We start from the raw sequence: 27,830 nt of genomic DNA, 5'->3' as shown, positions 1-27,830 counted from the left end.
GTATTGAAAAACAATTGATTGTTGCCTTTTTGCATTGATTCTTAAAGTCTTATATACCTTTTTATTGCAATTGATTATTGCCTTTTTGTTTTGTATTAGCATTGAACAATTTGTGTGTAGAATTTTGCTAAGATCCAGGTGCTGATTCGATGTTCTTGTAGGAAGAGGAAGTCTAGAAGTAGAGAAGACCGAACTCTATCGGTTGTTGAGACCCTTGCCAAGTGGGAAGAGCGTAATGCCTAGATGAAGTCTTGCAATAATGAGATCAAACTAGTTCGTAAAGCTCTAGGAATTTGGTCGAAGAAGGGATGCATGAAAGAAAATGGAGGACTCGAAAACTCATCATATAAATACAAAGGTATTAGGCAGAGGACAAGGGGTAGATGCGTTGTTGAGATTTGTAAGCCAAAGGGAAAAATGCTATGTCTTGTCAGTTTTGAAAATGTTGTTGATGCTGCCTTGTCTTACGATAAAGCTGAAAGAACAATATACGATTCTCGTGCTCGCCTCAACTTTCTAGATGATTGTTCAGCAACAACCCCATCAAGCATTTGTTTAGCAGCAATTCTGAGAAGCTCTGGTTGCACAAATTACTTTGAAGATATAAGCATGAAGCTTGTTACTCCAAATTTAAAAAACGAGAATGGGAAAGATGAATGGAGCAGTAACACTCTGCATGCTGCAGAAATTGAAGCTGCTACTGTTGCCACACTAAGTAGTACGCAGTAGGTAGAAGAAGCAAAGGATGAGTGGTGTAACATTGAACAAGAATCAAACGGTTTTTGGGATTTGGGAGAAGAATATTCAACGAATGAAATGTGGTATTTAGATGAAATTGACGGAAAGCGTCAATTGTCATAACAAATATGATTGATTGATGATTTGAATGCTTTACTAAATAGTTTCCATTTATGGCATGTGTAACACATCAAACGAGAAGGTGATATGGCAACTCATTGCTTGACAAAAAGCGGCTCTCCAACAATTGTCATAGCAAATATGGATGTAACAATATCTTGATGTTATTTATGATATTGTAATCTCATAAGAAACAGATCCTCTTCAGTTCATTTAGGATTGGAAAGTATCAAGTTAAAGGCTAAGATTTCTTCTCAAATATCCTAATGCCCCAAACGGGACACCTGTCCCACTACTAAAATAATAATAAAATATTATTTATAGTTTTAAAAAATTAAAAAACAAAATAATAAAAAAAAAATAAAGGGTGGCGGAGTCGACCGGTCTAGGGTGGCCAGCCACCCTAGATCAATTTTTATTATTTTTCTTGATTTGGCCCTTGGGGGTGGCCGAAACTCCCCCAAGGGCCATGGGGTGGCCGAAGTCACCCCAAACCGGCTGATTTGGGTGGCTTCCAGTGGTGGCCAGCCACCCCCTAGGGCAAAAATTGGGTGGCTAGCCACCCTAGATCAAATTTTTATTTTTTTGATTTGGCCCTCGGCCACCCCCAAGGGCAATGGGGTGTCCAGCCACCCTAGATCAAATTTTTTTTTTAAAAAAAAAAATTGTTCCGCCACCCCATTTTTTTTAAAAAAAAAATTTAACTATAAATAATATTTTAGTAGTGGAACATATGTCCCAGTTGGGGTCTTAGAATTTCTGAAAAGAAATTTTAGCCTTTAACTGAATACTTTTCAATCCATTTTGGACGGGAGAGGATCGGTTTCCAATATCATAGAGTGTTTATCTTTTAAAAGTCTAATGAAATCATTAAATTTTCACTAATAAAATAAAATATTATTCTCCACTAATCTGTTTTTTTCTTTTTGGTAAAATAAATTATTATAAGTATGATTTAATTAGTCGTATACTAAAATCAACACATGAACTCGTAACAACAACAAACTAAAATCAACAGCATCTCATAGTAAGTATTAATATATAAAATATCGAAGAAATAAGGAATGATAAAACCAATAAGCAAAAGAATAGAAATGATGAAAGAAAATAACAGAAAAAAGAAGTATACAAAAAGTGGGTCGTGCTATACTTTAAAATTTTAAACATGTTAAGGCACTTTCTTTTATTTTTTTTTTAATCTAAACGTTTATAGCATGTTAAATGGCCTCCTCTTATTTTATTTTTCTTGAGGCTTTTGATTTTTTTTTTTTTGTTGTTGATAAATTTAATATAAAAGGTATTTTAGGCCTTTAATAAATTATGAACTTTAAAGTAGTAGCCTAATGAATTAGGATCATCTCCATTTTATTTGAACTAGTTAATATCCCGTTACTTATAGTGGATGGGTATTTTTGTCTACTCAAAAAGTGAAAAGACAAAAATACATATTTACTATAACTAATTAGATATTATTCAGTTCATTTGAACTGAAGAGAATTTGTTCCTAGTCTTAATTGGAGTAGCCATTACGCCGGACCTCACTAATAGCTACGGCAGTCAGGGATTGGGTATGAGGAAGAAGAGAAAAGTTGTGACCAAGTCAAAAGTGAGTTATTACTTATAAAAGAAAAAAAAAGGGTTAAATTCATTTTACTTCTTAATTCAGAGATTTTTCAATTCGAATTCTAATGTTTAAAAATTGGTAATATACCCCCTTAATATTTCAAAAATTTTCAATTCAGACCCTTTGTTACTAATTTCGGTCTAATTAGACGGAAATCATAAGTTTTAATGGGAGTACTTACGTAATTTCATAGGTTTTAATGATGACAAAATTGAAATAGAAGACATCAAAGTCCCATGTGAAACGCACATGAGATGATTTTCGTCCAATTAGACGGAAGTTAGTAACGGAGAGAGTATGAATTAAAATTTTTTGAAACATTAGGGGATACATTGCCAATTTTTAAATATTAAGGTTTGAATTGAAAAATCTCTAAAATTTTGGGGGTAAAGTGAATTTTTTCAAAAAAATAAAAAAAATAAATAATGAGTTATTGAGTGCGGATAGAATCAAATGTTTTGTTTTATTTGAGATTCTCATATTACAATGGCACAATCTACTAATCGTATGTTTGAGAAATTTGGAGGCAAGTCCTTATCAATAATAAAATATAATAAATATTTAGGTGATAAAGATAACAATGTTAACGTGCCAAATCCTTAATATTTTATTTGAAAATGATTTGAGAAAACTTGATATATAAGGAATAATGATAGAAATTATATTTTTTATTCAATAATTAATTTAGGAAAAATTTCATAAAGGCTCTTTAAATTTTCATACCTTTTGAGAAAACCTCTCAAATTTCAAAAACTCTTAATTTTACCCATTAAATTTTTAATTTGATGCAATCTACCCATCCATTAGGGTTTGAGTTAAACATATATAAAAATGGATGAAATTATCTTATACCCCTAGAACTTTTATAAAATTTAATTTTACCTTTAATTTCACATTAAAATTTAAAAAAATACAAAAAGGTGAGGGTATCTTAGTATTTTTCTTTTTCATAGCATTCGTTAGGATTTAATGTCAAATCCCAAGGGAAGAAGTAGATTCCATTAAATTAAAAGTTCGAGAGGTAAAATTGTGAGTTTTTGAACTTTGAGAGATTTTCTCAAAACACATAAAAGTTTAAGGAACCTTTGTGAAGTTAACTCATTAATTTACAATATTTACCGGATAATTCAAAGACACCCTTTTAAGAGTTGGTTGAGAGTATCACATTGAGATAAATAATTAAGGGTGCGTTTGTTACACGATTTTGATATGATACTATTCATCTCACTTTTTCATTTTTTCAACATTCTCTTACTTTTTATATCACATCATTAACTTTTTATTGGTATTCAAATAAAAAAATAACTACAAAATAAATTTTTTTTATTTTTCTATACAAAACATTATTACTTTTTCACTTAAAAAAAAAAAAAAATTCATACTTTTTTTTATATCAATCAATTTTTGCTATACTATCGGACTAATATTTTTTTTTTTTAAAAGACGAAATTTTTTTAACAAACACAAATATTTGATTTATCCTATTGATGCTCACTCTTAACACCCTGTTTGTTTTGAACATTGTCATCCAGTCTCTCCTCTTTCTTCTCCCCTTCTCCATCTCTCTTCTCTTGCCAAACGCGGCATAAACGAAAGCTAATCCAATTTTCAATCTATCGTTCTATTGACCCCATCTTAACCGTTCGACAAGGCAAACAGGCGTCACTCTTTCCCCCACACTTTCAAGAAAAGAAAAGAAGATAAGATATAAAATAAAATAAAATAAAATAAAAATATTTGTTGAGTTTCCGCACGAAACAAAACCGTCAAGTTAGTCTGCGTTTTCTTCCTGAAACCTCTCAACCTCATATAAAGCAAAACGCTTTTGAACTCTCTCTCTCTCTCTCTCTCTCTGCTTTTCTCCGAAGCTTACACTTCAACTTCGCTCGCAAATTCTACGCTCTCTCCCCCACGTTTCCTCGAAGCATTCAGTAGCCTTCCCATCTATCTCCCCTCTCTCAGTCTCTCTATAAGCGCTTAAATTTTGCTTTTCGTTTTGAGAGGAATCGGAGAGGGTTACAGGGAAGGAGAGGCGTAGGCGATCTCAGTGCATGACGAGCGCGTCGGAGCTATTTTACACCCGGAGGTCTCGCTTGGGCCGGAGCAGCCCGGATCTAGGGTTCGATCGGAGTTCTCAATATAGCCACGGTTCTCGTCGCCATCATTGCGATCCTCTCGTTCCTCATCATCATCATCATCGACGTGATTTGGGTGGCGGCGATCCTCTCCGGCGGTCTTTGCACTCGTCGCATCACGCGGTAAAAATCCATTGGTTTTACAGCTTTTCTCTCTTTGGTTGATCAGAAAATGGAGTACCAAAGCAAAGAAAGAATATATATTTCAAGTTTGGGGATTTCTATTTCTATATTATTTCATTCTTTAAGTTGAATGTAATTTAGATATAAATTTAGCTAATTAGGCTCGGTTCGTTGGAAATTATTTCCTTTCACAGTTGAAACATATATGTACGAGTCATATGTATGTGTGTATAATTGTATCTGGTTTAGTGGAGGTGGAGCTTGTATTCCATTTTTCTTTCTGTGTTCCAAATTTTGAGAAACTAGAGGCCTTGAATTTCTTTTCATTTTATTATCATTCGGGTTTTAGCTGATTTATGAGGATTTGATCTTTTTATAAGTAATTCAAATTTTATTTGACGCGCATCAGCGGGTAGTATAAAGGAGAGACACCCAACTAGCTAAAAGAGGAAGAAGACAAATCTAAACATTCTAGAAAATTAGAAAAGCGAGAACTATTGTGGGCAACCATCCAAACATAAAGAGACTTAAACATGATAGCCTTCAACTCTATGAGGATTTGATCTTGAACTGATGTTCCTTGAGATTTTTTTTTGTTCAAATGTGATAAGTTCACTTTACGGTTGTGTTAAGATGTTATAATTTGATATAAAAATTGGGTAGATATTGCTCATATATTGCGTCTAAGCTAAGCATGAATCTAAACTAGGGTAGACATTGCTAGGGTATTCAGAAATACTTTGTCATAACAGTGTTTGTGTTTGCGTCTGTGGTAAAAGCTTAAAGTTGAAAATCAATATTTGTCTAGTGGTTGAGTACGTGGAGTTTCATGCTATCATTTCCCCTCATTTGTATATTCTCTTGCCTTGCTAAGGAGCGTGCATCAGTTCGACTTGACCAAAGTACAAGTCAGCTTGTTTCAAGCAACAGTGCCAACACAGAAAATTTAAGTAGGCCAAGATTAAGTGAGAATGAAAGGCTTCCTGGGGCTGTGCTACTTGCAAGGGAAAGGCTTCTGGAGAGGTTGAGAGGGGTGCCTCTTTCTGGAAACAGGTCAGTGCTTACTACCATGTGCATGCTTGTACTTTTTCTAGAGTGAGTTTGGATATCCAATTAAGATTCTTTTGGTAAGTAGCAAATTTCATTAAAAAGGCGCAATAAGGGCACAACCCTTGTACATGGGATGTCTATGAAAGAGACATTAGAAAAGGAAAGCTAGCATCTTAAATTGATAAGATCAAAGAATTCCTACAAATAAGAAAAGAGAATAAAGTGGTTACCGCCGCCCTGTCATAAAGAGACCTCAGGAATAACTGAATAAGAGCTTCATCCTCATTACCAGTAACTCACATCCCTCAAAAGTGAAATTCTACCAACATTAGCTTGGCATTGGAAATCAATGTTTTTCAACACCCGAAGGTAGCCGCACAAGCCTAAGAGAGAGTGTTGGGGGTGCTGGTTCCTTCATTATTTTAGCAAAAGTTCCTGCAGCGCGAGCTAATCCATTATTTTCTCTTCAAAGACACCACATTAAATACAAAAAGAATTACTATCCAATTATCACTGTTTCAGTGTTTATGTTGTTTCTAGCAGTGCAATAATTCATCCACCATTCCATGCATCACCCACGTAACCCCTAACAAACAAAACACAAGATTCCACATTCCCGTAGCAATGTCACAATGAAGAATTTGATGTTCCACCGTCTTCCTATTTGATTTGCGCAGGCAACACCAATCTACAATGAAAATTTATTAGGCATTATGCTTAACTTTCATGCCAAATTGTCATTGTACATCTGCACAATAAAGAGATTGGATTCATCAATGCTACTGGTGACTAAAATATGAAAGTTTTGCATTTATGAATATTCTGATCACAGATTTGCAATTCTTGCTGGATCCAATTTTTTCTTTATCTGGCTCCAGTTTTAATAGATAGACTCGTATCTGTAGAAGCAAAGTACGCTATATGATAAACCCATTTAATCAGAAACATTCTCTACTTTCTTGCAATCAATCATCCTGCACATTAAGCATGTGATTTAAATGTCTTATGGAAAAAGTAATTATGAACTGTAGGAATTGCGTAATGTTACTCGTATTATTTTGTCAAACTGATAGATTTTCTTTTTGACTTGTGCTTAAGCCAATTCAGTCCTATCACTGTTATTGTCCTGAATTGGGTAAGTGATGCAATGAGATAATTAAGAAATTAGCTCTTACCAGAGTTCCTGAGTTCAGCTGATCTTTGGCCGTCATAAGACGGACGGCTGAGATTGTGGCAGTACAGTTAAATTGGTTCATTGATATTTTCTTTAAAAATATATCTCATTTCAAAATAAAAAATAAAAAATTATGCGAGATTAAAATGCTGCAGCCTTTACATGGTACTATGGTCTAGGCTACTTCTGAAACTATTTTTGAATGCAAAGATCTGTCTCCCCTCTCATTGGTTTAAAATAATAGTTCTCTGTTTTGTTTGGATTTTTATTTAGGGGAAGCAGCAGACCATCACCTTACATTTATCACAGCGAACCAATGCTTGAAGAAGATATAAGAGGGCTGTTTGATATTGTTCGGGACACAGGGACTCGAATCTCGACAGGTCAGTCTGAAAGCTCAACCATTACTGAGTTGACCTCCCAAATCGAGAGGCTGCAACTATTGCAAGAACCAAAGAAGAAGCCACCCGGTCTCACTCAAGAAGCCCTGGACTGTTTGCGCCTGGAGGTTTTTAGCAGCACCGTTGAAGGAGTGGCGCCAAACGCTTCACAGGATTGTAGTATATGTTTGGAGACTCTCTTGGAAGGAGATGAGCTTATACGCTTGCCTTGTGGGCATAGATTTCACTCTGCCTGCTTGGATCCCTGGGTTCGAACCTGCGGAGACTGCCCGTATTGCCGTAGAGGTATAGTTGTAAACAGTCACAGAGCAATGAAGACGACGTAAATTTCACTCGGGTGTTTTTGTATTTCCTGGATTTCTTAATGGTCGTGAAAGTTTTGGTATTTTGACTAAATTATATATGATTTGTATCTACTGTTTTGTTGTACACGGGGAAAATTTCCTGAGTTTTGAATCCTTGTTTTTATATACATACTCAAGTAAAAATGTTTCATTTGTTGAATGTGAAGTTGGAATTCTTGTTTATGTACTTTCCCTGTCTTGTAGAATAAGAGGGTAAACTGTTGATACATGGAGAACTAAAGATTTAAATGCACAATTTTTAAATTATGGTCATGATAATAATATTATGTATTTAATTTGAAATGGGGAAGATTCTTGTTCAGTGGACCTTGGGCATGAGTTAAAAGTCAATTAATCGTCCTCACTTCCTATGGTTAAGTGGGTTAAGAGTAAGAAAGATTACAACAATAATTTGGAATTCAACAGTTACAGAGAAATGCTTCGGTTATAAATTGAAAAACATTTTAAAAAGCATGAGATTATCAGTCATGACTATGAATTCTAAAAATGTTAAAAGCAAAATCCATTCATTTGACCTAAAAGACGAATACTAAATTAACTTGAAAAATCTGGTTATAAAAATAACAAGTCAAGTAAAAAGAAATTGGAATTGTGCCAACTAAAAATAAAAAATAAAAACATTTCCTCCAAACCACCCTTTGCAAATTTATTTTTATTTACATTAATAATACATAAAAGACAGTTTCATAACACAGATTTGGGGTGTAGTGTATTATTTATTTATTTTTTCTTCTTATTTTTATTTATTTATTATCTATTTATTTTGTTTGGGCTTTGTTTTACGGAAACAAAGGTCCATAGTCCTTCGTGTGAAGTTTAGAGAAGCTCCAAACCCGGCCCGCTGGTTCAAGATTGGCATTGACGGCACAACTCGGAACCTTGTTCGGGTTCCTTTTTGGAGAATCGGAAGAGCAGCAGAGAGAGGCAGAGTCAGAACGTGGCGACGATGGAACACAGTGAAAAAGGAAAAGAAGCAAAGCACCACGACGAAGAAGAAGATGAGGAAGAAGAGCGACAAGAAGTACAAGAAATATGGAGTTGGGGAGCAGGAACGGAGGGGCAGCTGGGCACGGGCAGGCTAGAGGACGAGCACCTCCCTCAGCTGCTTCACCTTCCTTCTATGGCCTCCGCCGGACCCATTTCTTTGCTCTCCTGTGGCGGCGCTCACGTTATTGCCTTGACCTCCGGTGCCACCCTCCTTTCCTTTTCTCTTTGTTTTTCTCCGTCTAAAAAAAACCCATGATCTTTCTTCTTCTTCTTCTTCTTCTTCTTCTTCTAATTCATGCATTTAATTTCCTTACTTTTTTTTTGAATTACAATTGGGTAACTGTTTTTCAATACACTTTGTAGGTGGTAGGGTACTGACATGGGGAAGGGGTACATCTGGCCAACTAGGCCATGGTGATATGGTTAATAGCTTGTATCCCAAGCTTGTCACTTCCTTGCAGGCTTACTTCATATCCCATGTTTCTGCTGGATGGAGCCACTCTGGATTTGTTTCAGGTGGGTGGGAGGTGATTTTGGAATCCCAGTATTTTCTCATTGATAGTTGTTGTTAATTTATAATTTCAGATAGTGGGTGTCTTTTGATTTTGGAATCCCAAGATTTTCTCATTGATATTTGTTGTTGATTTATAATTTCAGATACTGGGTATCTTTTTACCTGCGGGGATGGGTCGTTTGGTCAGCTTGGGCATGGGGACTACAGTTCACATTGCTCTCCTGTAAGAGTCTCATTCTTTGTTACTAAGCATGTTGAACAGATAGCATGTGGTATGCGCCATTCGCTTGTGTTGTTGAAAGGTAAATTTGCGTGGTAAATCTGGTGTCTCTACTGGTATTAACAGGCTGTTATAGCCTACAGATACTGTTTCAATAGGATGCACCATATATGTTCCTGCGATATGCTTAAAGAATTGTGTTTCTTGTCATTTATGCAACAAAGAAATCAGAGATGGATAAACAGAAAGGACGCATTTCATCAAGAGTTTCTGTGCTTTGACGATTCCCTTGAGCTAGTGTATGATAGATGTATAGAAAAGAAAAATTGATTGATTGCTGAAAAATAGAACGAGGACGATGGTGATGCTCTAGAGGCAGAGCTTTGAAAAAGACAGTTTTCTGTTTTTTTTTTTTAGTGGAATTGATATTTCTAAAGAACTTTAAAGAATAATGGGAAGGAATAATCTTACTCTGATGGACACAAGCTATATCCATGGAGTAGAACTCCCTAGCTAAAGTAAAGTATAAACCTGATACTCTCATCTAGTTCAAGCTTTGATCACTAAGATCAATGTGATGCAGGTTCTTCAGGATTTCGAACTTATGCATTTGGGTCTGGGAAGCGTGGTCAACTAGGCATCTCCAACGATAAGATCAAATCGGTTAGTCTTCCTGAAGTAACTCATGGATTGGAGGATGTCAGAATCGTTAGCATAACTGCAAATGGAGATCATAGTGCAGCATTATCTGGTGAGTACATCCAATTTTCTCTTGCTTGATATGGCAAACAAGGCGGAATATAAATTTGTACATTTTTCTAGATCATCAAATCAGCTGAAAAATTTAAATGCGATGGTCCAAATTTTTGACCCAATGCAGAGTCTGGTGAACTGGTGAAGCTTATAATTTAGCATCAGTTGATGTACATCTTTTGGCCAATTTAGCATGGATCTACTCTACCCTCTAATTTGTTGTTGTTGCTGTGTTGTGTCAGTTGATGGACATCTTTACACTTGGGGAAGAGGGTTCAGTGGCACTCCAGATGCTCACTTTCCTCAGTGTTTACTTTCGTCTTTCTTGTTTACCAGAGCAGCTCTTGGATGGAACCATGCTCTAGCATTGACTAGTATGTAAATACATTTCCTTTTCCTCCTCTGTCTCTCTATATTTAGTTTTTCTTTGTTTTTGTCTTTAGTGAAATAGCAGTGTTAGTCCTTTGGCATCTTAAACAGGTGATGGGGAAGTTTTTATGCTCGGTGGCAGCTACCATGGAGTCCTTGGTGATCTTGAGAAAATGAGCCCAAAACAATTACCTGGTATGACATCTAAGTAGTTGGGAGCATCTGGTTGTTCTAGTAACTTGTTTATCACTATACCTGCCCCATAAACCAGAACCGTCTGGTTAATGGGTACATAGCTGAAGCTTGATAGTTCAGATGATAGTAAACTGCAATTGCTTTACCTCTTAAGCTCTTCAGTCTTTACTGCCAATAAGCGCTCAATTACTTGTGTGTTTCCTTATGCTCACAGATCCCAGAGGTGCTATCCTGGAGAAGGTCTCTGGTCTTGATGCTTTAAAAATTGTGCATGTTGCAGCTGGAGCTGAGCACTCTGCAGTGGTAACAGGCAAGATTCTTTTAATCTCTATAGTTTCATCTCTATTTTTTGGTCAGTTGCTGATTCATATTTCTATATAATTGTGGTTGCAGAGAATGAAGAAATAAAAACATGGGGTTGGGGTGAACATGGTCAACTTGGCTTGGGGAATACATGTGATCAAACTAGCCCCCAAGCAGTGAGCTTAAGTAACAATCCCAAAGAAACTGCCACATTCAAAGTTTTTTGTGGTAGTGGGTTTACATATGCCATACAGAATCCTTGTGTATAATCATCCAATGCTTAACTTTTTTTGCATGAGATTCACATTGCATTCACATTTTTTTTTTACAAGTCATATGAATTTGAAAAAAAATGATTATCATTTGGTGTGTTGATTTTAGAAGCCACATTATTTTTGAAATGACACAAGAGGAATTTCCAGAATTACTCGTGTTACATATACTAATCCTCTGATAAGTGAATCATGAGCCACCCGGTCTCTGTTTACAAAGAGGCAAAGAAAGAAAGAAAAGGCCTGGCTTCATGCACTACTACTGTCTTTACGATGATGAAATATTCATACATATTACTCTACTCCTTCTCCGTCCTCTGCAAAAATAGCATGATAATTTACATGTTTTGTCAAGGTTAAGTATCTCAAAAGCACCATAAACTTGTGTTTTTTATCTTTGTAAACAGAAAAAGGTTTGTACTAGCAGAGAAAGCTGAAAATCCTGTAATATGGCAATTGAGATGCAATCTAGGAAAAAGGATGATCTCAGTCGGTTTTTCTAAATGAACAATGCCATTCTTTAGAACTTAATCCTATAAATTCCTGAACTAATAAACTAAACACAATTTCATAGCAGAGAAAATATAATTGCAGGCAGAAATGTGTATAGTTTTTTCTTGACAAATGCAAAAAGCCTGCACAATTCATTCACATCTCTGAGACTAAATTCAAATTAGATAAAAATAAAGGGCTATCTATTTATGATTTTTCCCCAAAAAAAAAAAATAAAAAATCTTTTTGGGAAATGCCAAAATATTACCCTATTATTATTATTATTTTAATTAAAAAGGTTGGAGGGGGAGGCCAATTATAGTTATCCTACTTGAGCGTAACTATAGTAATACCAACCCGCGGGACGCCGCTCAGGAGGGGCTTAGACGGTAGGAACCGCAGACATTTCCTCAAGACCGACCGGGTCGTACCCAGGGCCGGCTCAACATATCTTGGGGCCTTAGGCAAAACTTTGAACTTGGGCCTAATTTTTTTTTTTTTTTTAAGTAACAAATTTTTTTTTTTTTTTTTTTTAATTCAATCTTTTCTTTTTTTAAAGTAACATATATATATATATATATATATATATATATATATATAGCAATAGATTTAGATACATCAATAACATTTTCATTATCTTCTAATTCTTTTTGATGAGTTTCTTGTTCATTTATGAGTTTTTCACCTAAAATATCCTCAATATTTTGTTTATTGCTAATAACAAATTTATTTAGAGCTCATTTTTGAGATTCAATCAATTTGTCTTTTCTTTTTTTCTTTTTTTTCTTTTTTTGTTTTAAGTTTTTCATATCCAGATGCATATTTTCTAGTAGACATGTTTAATTAAAAATACTAACAAATTAAACAAACACGATTTATCAAAAAAAAAATTATGACTATAATAAAATAAATGACAAAAATAGAACAATAAAACCTGATTTGGCAAAGGAATTATGAAGCAGTTCTTGGAGATAGGACAAGAGACTTAGTCACTCGGAGTCGGAGAGGAAGAGAAAATGATGAGATAGGCAGAGAAGAAAAACTCAGAAAAGAGCAAGCAAAGAGGAGAGGTAAAGTGGAAAATATAGAGACTGATATTTAAAATGCCCATGGTTGACAGCAGTTTATATTTTTGGCTCTTGACTTTCCCTAGATGGCTAAATAATAAATAGAAAATAAATGGTAATATTTTATTTATAACGTTTATATTTTCTCATCAAAAACAAAAAATTTCAATAAAGAGGGCAAGAGGATGAATGAATGATGTAGGCGTGTACTGTAGCGTCAGGAGCTTTAGGAAATTGGCGTAATGATGTATAAGGCTTTAATGCTTTGTCCTTTTTTAATTTATTTTTTGAATTATTTTTAAAATTTATAGTGAGCTTATTAATTGGGGTCTTATTAAATTGAGGCATTAAATTTGGATAAAAATTTTTTTTAGGCCCTATTAAATGACATTTGGGCCTTCAGTTTTTTTTTTGGTCAAAAATAATAATTTTTTTTTAAAAATTTTTTTTAGGCCTTATTAAATTGGGGGCCCTAGGCGAGGGCCTAACTAGCCTAGGGCCTAAGCCGGCCCTGGTCGTACCTTAACACCCACCCTACTATGGCATTAATGAGACTTAATGTAGATAACAATAATAAGCTAAGAAGTTTTCATTTCAAGAGTCGAACTCAGGTCTTAATGTATGTCCAATAAGAATTTTATTAAGACCGTTGAACTACTATAATTGATGGTCCCCTATAATTAATATATGAAGTCTTTGGTAATTGATTTCGTTTGTCCTGGTACATATTTTTCCTTTCTCGATTAAGCTTTCCCTTTCAATTTCTGTACATCTTATTCCTTCTCCATTAAGTTCTCTTTCATATTTGGTAAGTGGTTGTGCAGATGATGGTTGATAAATAAAGATGATACGTGGTGCACAGTAAACCCTAAAAAGTAGAGCAAAAATGACATCGAAGGCTGCAGCTACTAGCTACTAGCTACTAGCCTACTAGCTAGGGCATGAGTCAAAAGTCAAAAAGTCAATTAATTGTCTTCACTTTCTATGGTTAGGAGGAAGAGAGATTACAACAATAATTTGGAATTCGAACAAACTTTGAATTCAGTGAATTCTGAAAAATCCATTCATTTGACCCAAAAGGCAAATACTAAATTAACTTGAAAAAATCTGGTTATCACCTCCTCAATTACAAGAGAACAAAGTTTTTCTTTAAGTTAGGTTATATATATATATATTTTAATAAAAAAATCAATCTATTAAATAATATGTGTCTTTCGAATATATAATTGTCACATTCTTTATTAGAAGAAATTGAAATTCTGCCAACTAAAAAACTTAAATAAAAAAAAAAAGAAAAAAGTAGAAAAATCCCCCAAACCACCCTCTAGAATTGATTTTCTATTTACCATAACAAATAGAAGACACTTGGATAACGCGTGGAATAAATACTACAGCATGAATTAAGAATAGTTTGGTAATGCGATTTTGCAGGCTAAAAATATGATTTTTAAATTAAATTATAGAAAATGTGTAGGTTAGGAGTGCTGTTTTCTAAAAAATAGGTATTTGAAAATGTACAAAAATTTGCCTTTCGGAGTGCTTTTAGCAATGTGATTTCGTACTTGCAGACCAAAAATGCGATTTTAAACTAAATTGTAGAAAATTTATTGTTTAGGAGATTTTTTCCTTTTTTTTTTTTTTTTTTTTTTTAATTGTGATTACAAAACGTAGAAAAACCTGTATTTTTAGATGCTTAATTGCGTTTTTAAATAGCACGTTTTGAAATCGTAAACCCAAACGAGCCTTTCAAATTGCAGGTAAGGGAGCGCATTTTTAAAAATTTACTATTTTAAAAGCTAAACTGAGTTTTCAAATCACACATTTTAAATTGCTATTTTTAAATAAGTAATACTAATTACCACAAAACATCCTACAAAACTGATGTGGTAAGGTCTAATAGTCATTGATTTTTTTTTTTTTTTTTTTTTTTTTTAACAATGATTGATCTAAAGATTACTTAGACATTACCACGTCGGGGACATTTGATGTTTATGTGTTATGTTTGAAATCACAAACCCTAATCAACCCTAATGTCTTGCAAAAATTTAGTTCCAGCAAAAAGAAGAAAAGAAAAGAAAACCTCTATTTCCTATTTTGCATGAAAACGAAAATAGAAAAAGCACATTTTTTTAATAACGCGTAGAGTAGGAAAGCAAACATTCATCGGTCTTCTTTCTTGCTAGGTGCTCCTCTTGACGCGGTATCTTTCTCTCCCCACGACTTTCCTTTCTCTTTAGTCTTTACTCTGCAATCTCTCTCTCTCTTGCTTTTCAATCCCATTCTCGCAAAACCCAACACAACCGACCCAAACACAGACACAGAGAAGGGCAAAAAATTGAGAAACAGAGGAGCTGAAGAGAGAAAACAGAGAGACGTAAAACAGAGTAGGCGAGAATAATGCTGCGGTCGTGTTACAGGCCGCTGGAGCGGTGCTTCATGGGGAGGCTAGGCGGCGGAGGTGGCGATGGGCTGCTCTGGCACACGGACCTCAAGCCCCACGCGTCCGGGGACTACTCCATAGCGGTGGTCCAGGCCAATTCCAGCCTAGAAGACCAGAGCCAGGTCTTCACGTCGCCCTCCGCCACCTACGTTGGTGTCTACGACGGTCACGGCGGCCCAGAGGCTTCCAGATTCGTCAACAAGCGCCTATTTCCTTATTTGCACAGTAAATTCTCTTCAACAAAACCCCAGTATACCTTTGTATATGTCTTTGTTTATATTTTCCAACAAAAAGAAAAAAGAAAAATTTTTTGTTTGTGGGAGGCTTTGTTTTGATAGGGCTTCGTTTGGTTGATATACAGGGGAAAGGAAAGACTTAGATTTTGTTTTTTGTTTTTGTTTTTTGTTTTTTTTTTTAAATTGAACTTTATGGTTGTTCTACCAAAAAAAAAAAACTTTATGGTTGTTGAGGATTTTCAAGGAAATTAGAGAACTTTATGCTTCTTTGAGTGTAGTGAACATATTTTTGATTGGTTGGGAGTTGGGTTTTTGTCGTTTGATCCATAGGATCATGGGAAGTCTTTGTTTTGTTAAGATAGGCTCTGTTTGGTTGGTGGGAAAATCTATAGGAACAAGAAAGACGAGAAAAGTTTTTAAATTTAATGAAATTTTGGGTGTTTTTCACTCTAAGTGACTATATTCCACCTAGTATTTTGCAAATATTATGCTTACTTGAGTTGGTTTTCTGCAATTTGTTTTGAAAGATGAAAACAAAAGGAAAGCACGAGCAGGGGCTTTATGTTCTTGTCCTTTGTTTTCTTGGCAACCAAACAGACCGTTGGAACTTGCCTTGTTGCATTAGGACTCTCTGTGTCTCTTCCTCATCTGTAATTTTTTTTTCCTTTCGTTTGTAGAGTTTGCCACAGAGCAAGGCGGGTTATCGGAGGATGTGATAAAGAAGGCATTTGATGCAACTGAGGAGGAATTCTTGCATGTGGTGAGGCGAGCATTGCCAGCACGGCCACAAATTGCTTCGGTTGGGTCATGCTGTCTTGTTGGTGCTATTTCAAATGGTGAATTGTATGTGGCAAATCTTGGGGACTCGAGAGCAGTTCTTGGACGGAGAGATTTGGAGGGTCATAAAAATTCAGTTGTGGCGGAACGGTTGTCAGATGATCATAACGTTGCAGATGAGGAGGTGAGGAAGGAACTGGTAGCGCTTCATCCTGATGATGCACATATTGTGGTGTATACCCGTGGAGTTTGGAGGGTTAAGGGAATAATTCAGGTATGGTGGTACCTTGATACATTTGTTCTACTTCTTGCTTGTAATTTACTCTTAATTGCAATTGAATTAGTATAATTTTTCAATTTTAAGCAATGATGTTGTAATTTTAAGTCAAATTTGATGTATTTAGCTCAGATACAGAATTTGGTGTTCTTACCTTTGATTTTTTTCAAATTCATACCTACAGAGAGAATCAATCCAGTGTAGATGTTGGCAAAGGAGGATTAGGCTGGAAAAGTTTACTTATGCTTTATTTTCAGCTGTTTGTAGTACTTGGAAGCTGATGCTATGGGTGATCGTTAGCTAGCTGAACGTCTGTAGTCTTAGTAATGCTTTCGTATAAAATCTCTGAGCCAAAATCAGTATATCAAGTTCCTTTTCTTTGTGTGCATAGGCAGTATGTGAAATTCTGTATGAGAGTGTAGCATTTGGCATCACCTAAATCCTCATTACCCATTTGATATTCTAAGATAATTGTTCCTTGCTCTGATTATACAATACATGTGATCAAAACGTTGGCATGCATGTGTCCAAGCGTCTTCCATCATCTAAGTCGCTTTACGCTGCTACCTTGTAATTCTCTTGGTCTAGAGTTCACTTTTGGCAATCCAAATCTCCTAAATCATGTCTGAGAGGAATCTTTGTAAGATGTTTAAAATTTTTGCAGACAATAGCATGAACTTGTATATAACTGTGATAGGGGTGCACGTGCGTCTTGAAATTATAGGCTGTTTTCTTTTTGGTGACAGGCACAATGCTCATATTCTGATTTCCTTGTTTGTAGAAGAAAAATTTCCTACAAACCCGAGAAACAATAGGAATACACGCTTTTTTTATACTATGAGAAACAGTAGAAATCAGTATCTTTTTTTTATCCTCAATAATAGTGTTAAAGAAACTATTACATGATAAGAATATAAGCTTGTATGTGGTCCAACCTTAGAATGGAAGTTTCTACCCCAAAAAAAGTAAAGATGCTTATGAGCTTATTAGTCTGACCAGCAGAATGCTGAATGCGCATAATTGTTGAAGGCAAAAGATACTTTGATGATTTTTTTAAATATCTCCAAGGGTATCTCTCACAAGAGCCAAAGTTAATATTATCCATATCCTGCTATGTCCATTGCTTTTTTCTTTGCAGATTTCTTTTGCTTTATGTAGAAAAAGGAATATCTGTGTGTAATAGATAGATAGATAGAAGATAGCTGTATTTTAAGTTGTTCTAAGAGAGCTTATATCTTCCATCGTCTTCTAGGAATCTTATGCTCTGCTCCCGATCCAGCATCTCATGCTGCTAAGTTAAAAGTAATTTGTCTTCGATGCATGAGATGTACATGAAGACCCCCCTGAAGCATAATAGTACTAAGGTCTATGAAACTTGGGAAATTCATCTTGATTTCTTCCTATTCAAACTTTGGGCATGTGTATTTTGAGTTTTTTATATGTAAAAGTTGAAGTGTAATGTTTATTCCTTGCTGGCTATTTTTACCTCCATATATTAGATAACTGATTCATAAGTCTAAATAATGTGATGGATAGTATGAAGCTGTCATAATTTTTTCTTTTTCTCTCTTTGCTTCAGGTGTCAAGATCTATTGGCGACGTCTATCTGAAGAAGCCTGAGTTCAACAGAGACCCAATTTTCCAGCAATTTGGGAACCCTATTCCTTTGAAACGACCAGTAATGACAGCAGAACCATCAATCCTAGTGAGAAAGCTTAAACCACAAGACTTATTCTTGATATTTGCATCAGATGGCCTCTGGGAGCAATTAAGTGATGAAGCAGCAGTAGACATAGTGTTCAAAAACCCAAGAGCTGTGAGTGCCCATCTTTCACGTACCTTATAATTTTTTCTCAACTGTTACCAATAGCAGTAATCTTTGGTCAAATTCAAATTTGTTTTCCACTTTTTCCTATAATTGTCCCTAATATACTCCTGTTATCATTGGCGGATTTGGCATAGGTTCTGTAGTTTTTTTTTTTACGGGTCCAAATTTAATTCTTACTTTTTCATGAGAAAAAAGAGAGTTAAATTAAATCTGAACTGTTGAAATGACTACAAAAGATCTCTTGTAGTTTTTTTACAGCATTTAAGCCAAATCCATCATTGATCTTCATTCTTAATATTCAGTTTAATGGAATACCTTGGATACTTTCTAATGAAATGTTTCAATTATAAACTAAACTGTTGGGGTTTGACTACATGTGTGACACAATTCCATTCATCGACTTAATACATGCAGGGAATTGCCAAGAGATTGGTGAGAGCTGCCATTCGGGAGGCTGCAAAGAAGAGAGAGATGAGTTATGGTGACATAAAGAAAATTAAAAGGGGAATTAGGCGTCATTTTCATGATGATATCACTGCTATCGTAATTTACCTTGACCACCAAACACGTTCTTCAAATGCTAGACTCAAGAACAATGCAGTTTGCTGCACCAATGCCCCGGTTGACATCTTCTCTCTGAATGCAGATGAGACAGAAGATGATCTTCTTTATTCTTAAAAGAAACAAAACCCTTTAAAGGTTGACAGACAACTGAGCAAAGGTTACTATTAGATAATAATTGAAGGACAAGTTTTCCTTCAAACATTGTCCGAGGAAACTTCCAATTCGGCCTATTAATCTGATATTTGTCTTTAGAGAATGTGATTCTCACATGCATTTTTAACAGGATTATCAAAGCATGTGATAAAATGCATGTGAGAATCATGTGCTCTAAAGAGCAAATGTCAATTTAACAATTCAACCAAACCAAATTCAGAGAAAAACTTTGTATACTTTGTGGGAGAAATGCTATTCCTTTCCTGTTTGGGGGTGGGGGAAGATGAAAGGATTCGTTAGCGAAAGGTACAGTTTTATAGATAATCAGGTTTTATTGGTTTTATTGTTCGAGTTAATGAAAGTGACTCCCAGAAATAGCTGAGCACCATGGGAGGACCACTTCTGTAACTTCTTTTTATAAATAATAGATTTTACTTCATGGAGTTATTCTCTTGGTCTCATTTTGATGCTTCTTAAGGCATGCAAGAGTCAGATACGTGGCAAATTACAGCTAACAAACATGAGTGAGATGGTTCAATGAAGATTGGGTTGTGTGGGGTTTGGGCTTTTTAGGCTTAAACTAAGGTTATGTTTGGACGAAGATTTTAAAATGATGGCGTTAGGTAATGATATTATCAATAATGATGGCAATGATAATGATTAAAAGATAACGGTAATATGATATCGTTACAGTGGCAATGAATGACGATAACAATGTGATAGTAGTAATAATATTATTATTATACAAAGTAAGTAATGCTATAAGTCCTTGTGTCTCTCTTGAGTCCTTCCAATAATGATGTAACTATTAAAATTACCATTGAGATTGTAATTGACCAGTATTGAATTTTGATCAAATGATGACGATAACAATGTGATAGTAGTAATAATATTATTATTATACAAAATAAGTAATGTTACAAGTCTCTCTTGTGTCTCTCTTGAGTCATTCCAATAATGATGTGACTATTAAAATCACCATTGAACTTGTGATTGATCATTATTGGATTTTGATCAAATGATGATTTTAATAGTCACATCATCTTGGAGTGACTTAAAAGGATACAGGAGAGAATTCTAGAATTACTCATACAAAATATTTGTGAGCATTTTGTGTATTAGGTTGTTTATTAACAAATATTATCTAAATTCCTTGATTTAGAGAATACAAATCAGTATTTAATAGTTATCACTAAGGATTTATATCCTTAACTCCACATAAAATGACAATCATTTTTATAAAATATTAACTATCACATTAAGAAAATTGTAGTAAAAAATTAGGAGTGAAAATCCGTTCCCAGTTATTGGCCAAAACTAGAAACCGGAATCGGGGTATCCGGTTTTTGACTTTTGAAAACCGAAACCGGAACCAGTTATACAATAACCGGCCGGTTCCGGATGGTACCTGGTTATCCAAATCGGGTAATCAGTTTTTTTAAATTTTTTTGCATTTTTGATTTATTTTAGGTATTGGGCCTAATTTTTTGGCTTAATTTTGTTTTGTGCCCCATTTTTTTTTTTTTTTTAAAAAAAAACAATTCGAAAATATTGAAGAGATTTACGATTTTTGTGAACCATAGAGTAAACAAATAATAATAAATATACTAAATTATATATATATATATATATATATATATGAATTAAAAATGTATTATTATTATTATTATTATATATCCCTAGTTATAATCGGGTATTTAAAAACCCCAAAACCGGTAATCGGAACTGGGTACCCCATTTACCGGTTTTTCTCAACCGGTTTCCCGGTTTTTTGATCTACTCGTTCCTTGGTTTCCCGGTTCTTGTCCCCATTCTCCCCTTTTTTTTACACCCCTAATAAAAATTATAGTACCTCAAGTATTTTTTTAGGTCAAAAATAACATTTCAATGAGTTTGGTTTAACCTATTTTGCTCCTCCAATCCAAGAAAGGAAAATAAACATAACATTGCACGGAGTTCACTTTTAATTTTAAATTTAATACAAATAAAAATTTACATTTCATAAAACGGAATTTAGCAACTCAAATTTTGTATCTCTTATTATTAAAACCAAACCCATTAGTAAAATGAGAAAAAAAATGAAACCAGTTTGTATGATCAAGTTCAGGTGGGCAACTCCAACCCCTTCATTCACTTTTCCATTATTTGTATATTCATTTCTTTCCATTTGGTTTCTTGTTGTTTCCTTTCAATTTGGTTCTGGTTTCGGCATTAACACAAGCACCCACCATACTGTCTCATGTTGCTACATTTCATTGTTGTTACCCTAATAGCTTTCTCGTTGTGGCTCTCAAACTGATTGTAAAGCGCTTTCCTTGCTTTCAAGAGCAAGTATGAGGTGTTTTCAGAAAACCCACCTTACAGCTCCAAGTGTTGGAGCGTGTGTGCGCTTCTGCTGGGTTCTTTAATTTGTTAAAACCCGGAAAAACTTCCTTGTAGAGGCTGTCAATCTGATATTAGAAAAAAAAAAAACAGTTTTCTTAGTATCAACGACAAAGGTTGTATTTAGTTTCAGCTTTTGAGAGTAAGAAAGCACTTTGGAAAAGCGTATTAAGAAGCTCTAAGTGTTTAAATTTATTCGTTTTTTAGGAAAATGCTAAGTGAGAATGAGTGCAAGTAGTTTAGTAGCAGAGGCGGTGTGGAAGGACATCGAATCTACTCGTGCAGGTCGGTTCTTTTTTGTTTCATTGTTTGCTTTTCTACTTTGAAACCGATATCGACTAATTTTTTAGTACAAGTTAATGACTTTTCACTTGATTGTTTTTGGGATTATTTATGCTGCAATTTGATAATGAGGAATGAATTGAAATGGGACAGTGACAGATGATCAACTCTCCATGTTAGTTTATCTAACCCATTTTGAATGTGTCTTGGATAATATTAGCACTGACTTGTAATGGGGTTGAATTATTGACTTCTGTTTTGTTCCCTTTTTTGTTATAAATCCAGCTTGCATTTCTTGTTTGGTAAAAACTTTGAGCGAGCCACTAGAATAGTGGATCAAAGAGGCATCAAGAGGATTTCTGGTGAGCTTAGTGGGCGTTTCGTCTTTCAGGTAAAGTTTATTCTTTACTTGAATCCATGTTTTGTTACCTGGTGGATATACATGGTTCTGGAATAGCCAACTAGATCTCTGATACAAAAGATTTGGACAGGGGACATGAAGCTGGGTTGAGTTAAATTTAGTTTGTAGATATCTTTGTAGTATATTTGGAATTGTAACTAATATTGGGGAAAATTAAGTCCAAAGTTTGAAATTTTTTTTCTATTGTCTTGATGTATTTATTGATTTGGGTGGAATATGAAGGAACAAATAAGAAATTTAGTTGGCATCAGCCAAATAGTAAGAAATTTGAAGAATCTGGGCTAGCAAAAAGTTGCTAATTTGGTAATTCAACCCAAGATGGATTGCGTGAAGAAGCCTTTTAATTTGGATAGTGTAGTTAGAGATTTATTCGAGGAAGAGAAAAACTAAAACTGAGCTCCCTCTTATCTGGTCTGCTTAGGTTGTGGGAGAATCACGGAGGAAGGAGGAATATTTCTGCTTTGCTGAAAACTATTGTGCGTGTTACTCATTCTTCTATGACATTGTAAATAGAGGAGAACAACTTTGTGTGAGATCTCATTCTTGCTTATACATATAATTCTTTTCTACATTTTCTTTTGTAATAAGTTTCCTGTATTCAAGCCCCCTCTTCTTTTTGTCTCTCTCTTCAAGTGTAAGCATCAGTTAGCTGCGAGGCTAGCTTCATCATTGGGAGCTTGCGTTGAAGTTAAGGTGTCTGATGAGCAACTAGCGCTATTGCTGTCAAAACTCTGACATCTCTCAGTAGAAGCCAAATTTTGCATTTGGTGTTGAAGTAGTGCGTGAGCAAAGTACAAGTTGATGTGTTTACAATGTATAGCCAGGTACAGTTAAAGAGGTAGTGCATAACCAAATTACAGTTGAATGTGTTCATTAATTTAATCATTTACATGTTTTTCACTTTGTGAGGAGCTGCTTCTGAAATATGAAATTTGGTACCCATAGGCTTGGAAATTATATAACAAATTTATCTTTAACTTGTTCATATGTAGCTCCCCCATATAAATAAATTATATGGGGGAGCTACATATGAGCTTGTAACTTGTTTAGAAGGGCACTTCAAGATGATACTTAAGAAAATTTGGGACCTTTGCGTCAATAATGGAGATAGATTGAAATAGGAGAGAATTTTCTTAGGATAGTAATCTTGTGCATCCTCTAGAAGTGATTATGAATCCAAAGATATGACTGACATGCTTTTTTTGGTGGGGGTGGGAAGAGAGAGAACGACCATATGATTTATTACTGGATTCAGTCTCCTCTTCCGTACAAGCATGTATGATGTGGAGAAAAATGCTGAGGAATTGTACATTAACTTCAATTATTGCGAACTTCTTTTATCTTGAGTTGCTATTGTTATCTTGAAATCCCATATTGCCATAGCTTGTTCCTCGTGGCTATTGTTATGTGGTGCTAAATGGATACGAGCTATGGCACCTGATCGTGTTTCTCCATCAGAATTTTGAAGTGAAAAAAGCCCTTGATTATGGCTCTCTCTCTCCCCCCGCGTGCAAATATACCTTTCAGATATTGCATTTGTATTTAGGATCTTCACAATAAACTGAACCATGTTTTTAATAATTTTGCCTTGCATGAATAGTAATAATGGCAGACCTACTTAAATGGTTTCGCTGCTGCATGTAATATTCAGTTTAAGTGGTATACTGACCATCTAAAATGCAGTTCCCGTGCTTACAAATTTGTTCTCCTTAATTTAACAGATTATGAAAACTATATAAGCCACATATGCATAATGACTTCATGGACATAATCAGAGGGAAACTTTTTTCAGAGATATAATTTGGAGGGAACTTTCATTTTCATCCTGATATGGATTCCAATAAGCAGGTAATGGAGCAAGTAACTTCTGATTTGGGTCCTTCCGCCTTGATTCATGTGTAGATATATATAATTTATAAACATGTTTTAAATTCATTTTACATTTTCTTGTGCAAGTGTAGAAACTCTTGTTTTTATTTGTGAACACAAGAACTCCTTATTGTATTTGTGGAATGCATTTGAAAGGCACAATTTTTTCATGAATTGGTGGAGTTGGAATGACAGATCCTTCTCTTCGAACATTGCATGTGATCATATAACCAAAAAATCTGAGCTGCAGATTTGTATTAGTTCATTCAAATTTAAGGTCTCCTATACCCTATGCAAGTTACAAAAACATGATGTTTTAACTTTTTGATGAGATAGGAACTGTCACTACGCCATGACAGTTTTTAGTTGTATGTTTTCTTTACTGTACTGTGATGTTGTCTGTGCATTGGATACGATCAGTAGGGATGGCGATTCGTGTTTGTGTGTTGAATTCAGGTCGTGTTGAAGCATGTGTATAAAACTATAGAGGTCAACTATAATCAAACTCTACAACTCTAACCCGCTAATTTTATGTTGAGTTTATGTCGGATTTGCGAGTTGTGTAAAAAATTGTAAACATTCAGCGATTAATGTCAATGTGCTCATAGTACTAATTGCCATCCAACAACCATTTACACATCCATCAATCACTCTCTCATTTGCTTTACCTATTAATGAGGCTTCAATGGGTGGGTTTGAATTTGAATGATGTGTCCCTTTCTATATGCCTCTATTCTTATGAATATTTCACTTGTGGTCATCTAGGGTCCAGGGAGCCCAACTCCGACCGTACTCGGCTTTTGCTGAAAACAGAGGCATCATTGTCTTGCCCAGCTCATCCAACTTGTGTCATTCATCTGCTGCCGACAACTTGAATGTAGCTGAAAAAACATTCAAAGGCGTCCTTGTGTTAACAGTTTCCTAATTCACTGTGTATGCTTTGAACTGTTATTGGGCTTTTTATTAGTTTGCATTTTATTTGTTTTATTGATAATTTTTCATACTTGTACTATTTTTATTTTAGATATATGTGTTTTTAGCAGGCCATTAGCCCAAGTACTGTTTGTCTTTTCTTCTCTCTCGTAGCTTTTTTTCTTCCCTCCTCTTCTATATTTCTTCTCTCTATCTTCAACTTTTCTTGTAAATATTGTGTTGTCCTGTATCACATTTGCTCCATCGGCTCCTAAAATGTAGATTGCTGCGCAATAAGCCGTGTGACACTCATTTTCATAAATCGCATTACGCAAGTTTGTAACAAGGTTGTAGTACCCAAACAATTTCCCTTTCACCATGTAAAAAAGAACAAGATCATCGGCAACAAGCGGATTTCACAATTACAACAACCAAAGCAGAAAATAAAGTGAAAACAGAAGAATCTCTCTCATAAAGCTAGAGCTTTTATCTACTTATCATCTAGGGAACAATTCTGTGAGCTCTTATCTTATCAATCCAATAACTAAACGAAGTTTTTGAGTTAAAGTGAAAACAGAAGAATCTCTCTCATAAAGCTAGAGCTTTTATCTACTTATCATCTAGGGAACAATTCTGTGAGCTCTTATCTTATCAATCCAATAACTAAACGAAGTTTTTGAGTTCCTGAACCCCACAAATCCATGCTCTTTGCTCTTGTTCATGCTATCCAAAAAGGACTCACCCCCAAGAACCTCATCCACAAACCACCAAGCCCCAATCTCTTCCAAATTCGTAGGCACCAAACCCTTCTCTCTCACAATCTCCTCCCACACTGCACCCTTATTCTTCATCATCTCCTGCAAGCTCAAATTGGAGTACTCATCAAATTCCCCACACTCTGCTCCAAACTGTTCTGCCAAAACCTTCCACAACTGCTTCCAACTGAACACATCCCCATTGCTACAATTAAATGCCTTATTCTTGGCATGAGCATCCACCGCCGCCCATATCTGATGCTCTGCAACCAACTCTGCATCCGAAGCATCCCAGTACCCCTCCCATGCCGCACGACTTCCCGGAAACCTCAATAGCTCACCCTCGTGCTTGCATATCGCTGCGTAAATGCATAAACTCCGAACAATATTCATCAAACTATACGGCGAAAACCCAAATATCACTCCAGGCCGGTGCACCGACCATGTCAAACCCTCCTTCTTAGCCATCTCTTCAGACAAAACATCTTCCAGGGTATAGTAAAAATTGGGTACGTTCAATCTTGGAAGATCTTCATGATATGGAGGTTCATGAGGTTCATAGTGTTTTCGACCAGTTTGCAGGCAAATATGTTGCAGTTTTGGCGCATTTGGGATGACAGCGTTGAGAACGTTGCGCAACATGTTAGAATTCACCTTACAATTTTCGACTTCATCGTGCATGTTAGCCCATGTCACGTAGAAAATGTGCGTGACATCCCTGAGTTTGGAGAGCTTGGCATGTGATTCTTGAACCTCCAAGATGTCACACTGGATGTACTCAATAGGGTAGTTGGCAGTCCAGACAGGCCGAGGGCGGCGGGCTACGCCGTACACCTTCCACGGCCCGCCTGGTGTGTCGGAGAGTGGCAGGATCTCGGCAAGGCTGTTGCCGACGATGCCGGTCACGCCGATGATCAGAGCCACGCTCTTGTACCGTGGCAGCGCGTTGTTGTGGTCAAATTGTTTCTGCAGAATTTGATCAAATTAATCAGAGAGTGAGATTGTTAGGGGAAAGGTTGGCAATTGAAATGAGAATGAAGAATGAAAATTGGTTTTGAAATCACTTGCCTTTGCAGCTCCTATTGCTCCAGACCACCACCAGCTCATTGTGCTTTGATTGCAGACAGAGGAAGTCTGGAAGATGTCTGTCTCTGTTTCTTGTCTGGTTGTGTGTTTCTCAGAGACGCAGAGAGAGAGAGTAGAATTGTTGAATAAACAGAGTTAGTTGGGGGCGGTGGACTGGTCCTTGGTCTTTAGTTCTCTGCAGAGATATAACATCCAATGTATTTATAATTTATGCTTCATATCCATGTTATCTTCATCCACTTCTTTATATATATATATGCCAAATCCTTTCATTTCAAGGAACTGCAACAGAGACAGCTCAACATAGCCAAAGTTTATCCCTTGAAACCTTGACCAACCAAAGGCTAGTTGCAGCCTTTGCTGTCATTTGATTTATTATATTGATCACCAGCCTTAATTAGCTCAACCTGTGTGGACATTCCCTCGTTTAGTTTCTAAAATTTTTTTGGTCCCACTTCAGTTTGGTATAGATAGAGTGTATGTGAGAAGGCACCCTAATTTCACTTCTTTTTTTTTTTTTTTTTTTGGGATAAGTACTCAGGCAGCCCTACTCGAACCTGTTGGGGCTGCCTGAGCACTTGTCCGAGCATGTGGAACCCGAGCAACCTTTCACATAACATGAGACTGCTAAGTACCAAGTGGGATTTGAATAACTTCTCACATATAGTTGCCAGTCGCACATAATTTAGCTAAATAGGTTATTTGAGGGTAACCATTGGAGGAAATTTTGTACATCGGTAATTTGGTTAGATTCAAAACTTCAATTCTTCATGATATTTAATTAGCTAGTAGTTTCTGTGGTAGTCATTAGAAGTACCACGAATTGGAAGATTTGTCTAGGTTAAAGACCCCATCTCTATGGAGGGAGCAATCTTCAATCATGGGAGCTAGGGAAGGGATTTAAGACCAAATATATATATATATATATATATATATATATATAGTG

General features: G+C 35.6%; 6 protein-coding genes across 11 annotated transcripts; 5 read left to right on the top strand and 1 right to left on the bottom strand.

Moving 5' to 3' along the window:
• The first annotated feature begins 243 nt into the window (after nucleotides 1-243).
• On the top strand, nucleotides 244-729 carry LOC132177264 (dehydration-responsive element-binding protein 2A-like). Its single transcript, XM_059589515.1, has one exon. It carries the CDS (start codon nucleotides 244-246, stop codon nucleotides 727-729), a length of 486 nt encoding a protein of 161 aa, XP_059445498.1.
• A 3,562-nt stretch (nucleotides 730-4,291) lies between these two features.
• Nucleotides 4,292-7,899, top strand: LOC132179707 (probable E3 ubiquitin-protein ligase RHY1A). Its single transcript, XM_059592467.1, has 3 exons — nucleotides 4,292-4,740; nucleotides 5,615-5,793; nucleotides 7,238-7,899. Exons 1-3 carry the CDS (start codon nucleotides 4,534-4,536, stop codon nucleotides 7,689-7,691), a joined length of 840 nt encoding a protein of 279 aa, XP_059448450.1. The 5' UTR covers nucleotides 4,292-4,533; the 3' UTR covers nucleotides 7,692-7,899.
• Nucleotides 7,900-8,555: 656 nt separating this feature from the next.
• LOC132178884 (ultraviolet-B receptor UVR8-like) lies at nucleotides 8,556-11,595 on the top strand. Of its 2 annotated transcripts, XM_059591460.1 has the most exons (8): nucleotides 8,558-8,917; nucleotides 9,081-9,233; nucleotides 9,375-9,533; nucleotides 10,035-10,202; nucleotides 10,447-10,578; nucleotides 10,685-10,768; nucleotides 10,983-11,078; nucleotides 11,162-11,592. In XM_059591460.1, the coding sequence occupies exons 1-8, from the start codon at nucleotides 8,677-8,679 to the stop codon at nucleotides 11,338-11,340; spliced, it is 1,212 nt and encodes a 403-aa protein (XP_059447443.1). In that variant the 5' UTR covers nucleotides 8,558-8,676; the 3' UTR covers nucleotides 11,341-11,592. The 2 variants fall into 2 exon arrangements, with proteins under 2 accessions (XP_059447444.1, XP_059447443.1); XM_059591461.1 differs by lacking the exon at nucleotides 10,685-10,768 and having other exon boundaries at nucleotides 8,556-8,917; nucleotides 11,162-11,595.
• Nucleotides 11,596-15,060: 3,465 nt separating this feature from the next.
• LOC132179469 (probable protein phosphatase 2C 63) lies at nucleotides 15,061-19,627 on the top strand. Its single transcript, XM_059592201.1, has 4 exons — nucleotides 15,061-15,567; nucleotides 16,256-16,629; nucleotides 18,212-18,448; nucleotides 18,875-19,627. The coding sequence occupies exons 1-4, from the start codon at nucleotides 15,300-15,302 to the stop codon at nucleotides 19,136-19,138; spliced, it is 1,143 nt and encodes a 380-aa protein (XP_059448184.1). The 5' UTR covers nucleotides 15,061-15,299; the 3' UTR covers nucleotides 19,139-19,627.
• Nucleotides 19,628-21,197: 1,570 nt separating this feature from the next.
• LOC132179055 (uncharacterized) lies at nucleotides 21,198-25,321 on the top strand. Of its 5 annotated transcripts, none has more exons than XM_059591678.1 (8): nucleotides 21,198-21,284; nucleotides 21,767-21,844; nucleotides 21,995-22,016; nucleotides 22,127-22,232; nucleotides 22,684-22,791; nucleotides 22,896-23,086; nucleotides 23,984-24,110; nucleotides 24,897-25,320. In XM_059591678.1, exons 2-6 carry the CDS (start codon nucleotides 21,784-21,786, stop codon nucleotides 22,995-22,997), a joined length of 399 nt encoding a protein of 132 aa, XP_059447661.1. In that variant the 5' UTR covers nucleotides 21,198-21,284; nucleotides 21,767-21,783; the 3' UTR covers nucleotides 22,998-23,086; nucleotides 23,984-24,110; nucleotides 24,897-25,320. The 5 variants fall into 5 exon arrangements, with proteins under 5 accessions (XP_059447661.1, XP_059447662.1, XP_059447663.1 ...); XM_059591679.1 differs by lacking the exon at nucleotides 21,198-21,284 and adding an exon at nucleotides 21,313-21,675; XM_059591680.1 differs by lacking the exon at nucleotides 21,198-21,284 and having other exon boundaries at nucleotides 21,313-21,844; nucleotides 24,055-24,110; nucleotides 24,897-25,321.
• A 61-nt stretch (nucleotides 25,322-25,382) lies between these two features.
• On the bottom strand, nucleotides 25,383-27,090 carry LOC132179054 (3-oxo-Delta(4,5)-steroid 5-beta-reductase-like). The gene is made up of 2 exons (XM_059591675.1): nucleotides 26,867-27,090; nucleotides 25,383-26,764 (listed from the first exon to the last, which is right to left on the bottom strand). Exons 1-2 carry the CDS (start codon nucleotides 26,903-26,905, stop codon nucleotides 25,664-25,666), a joined length of 1,140 nt encoding a protein of 379 aa, XP_059447658.1. The 5' UTR covers nucleotides 26,906-27,090; the 3' UTR covers nucleotides 25,383-25,663.
• Between the last annotated feature and the right edge of the window lie 740 nt (nucleotides 27,091-27,830).

The sequence above is a fragment of the Corylus avellana genome, chromosome ca4 (assembly GCF_901000735.1).
Source record: "Corylus avellana chromosome ca4, CavTom2PMs-1.0".
NCBI classification, from domain to species: domain Eukaryota; kingdom Viridiplantae; phylum Streptophyta; class Magnoliopsida; order Fagales; family Betulaceae; genus Corylus; species Corylus avellana.
This window is presented reverse-complemented; position numbering and strand designations above follow the sequence as displayed.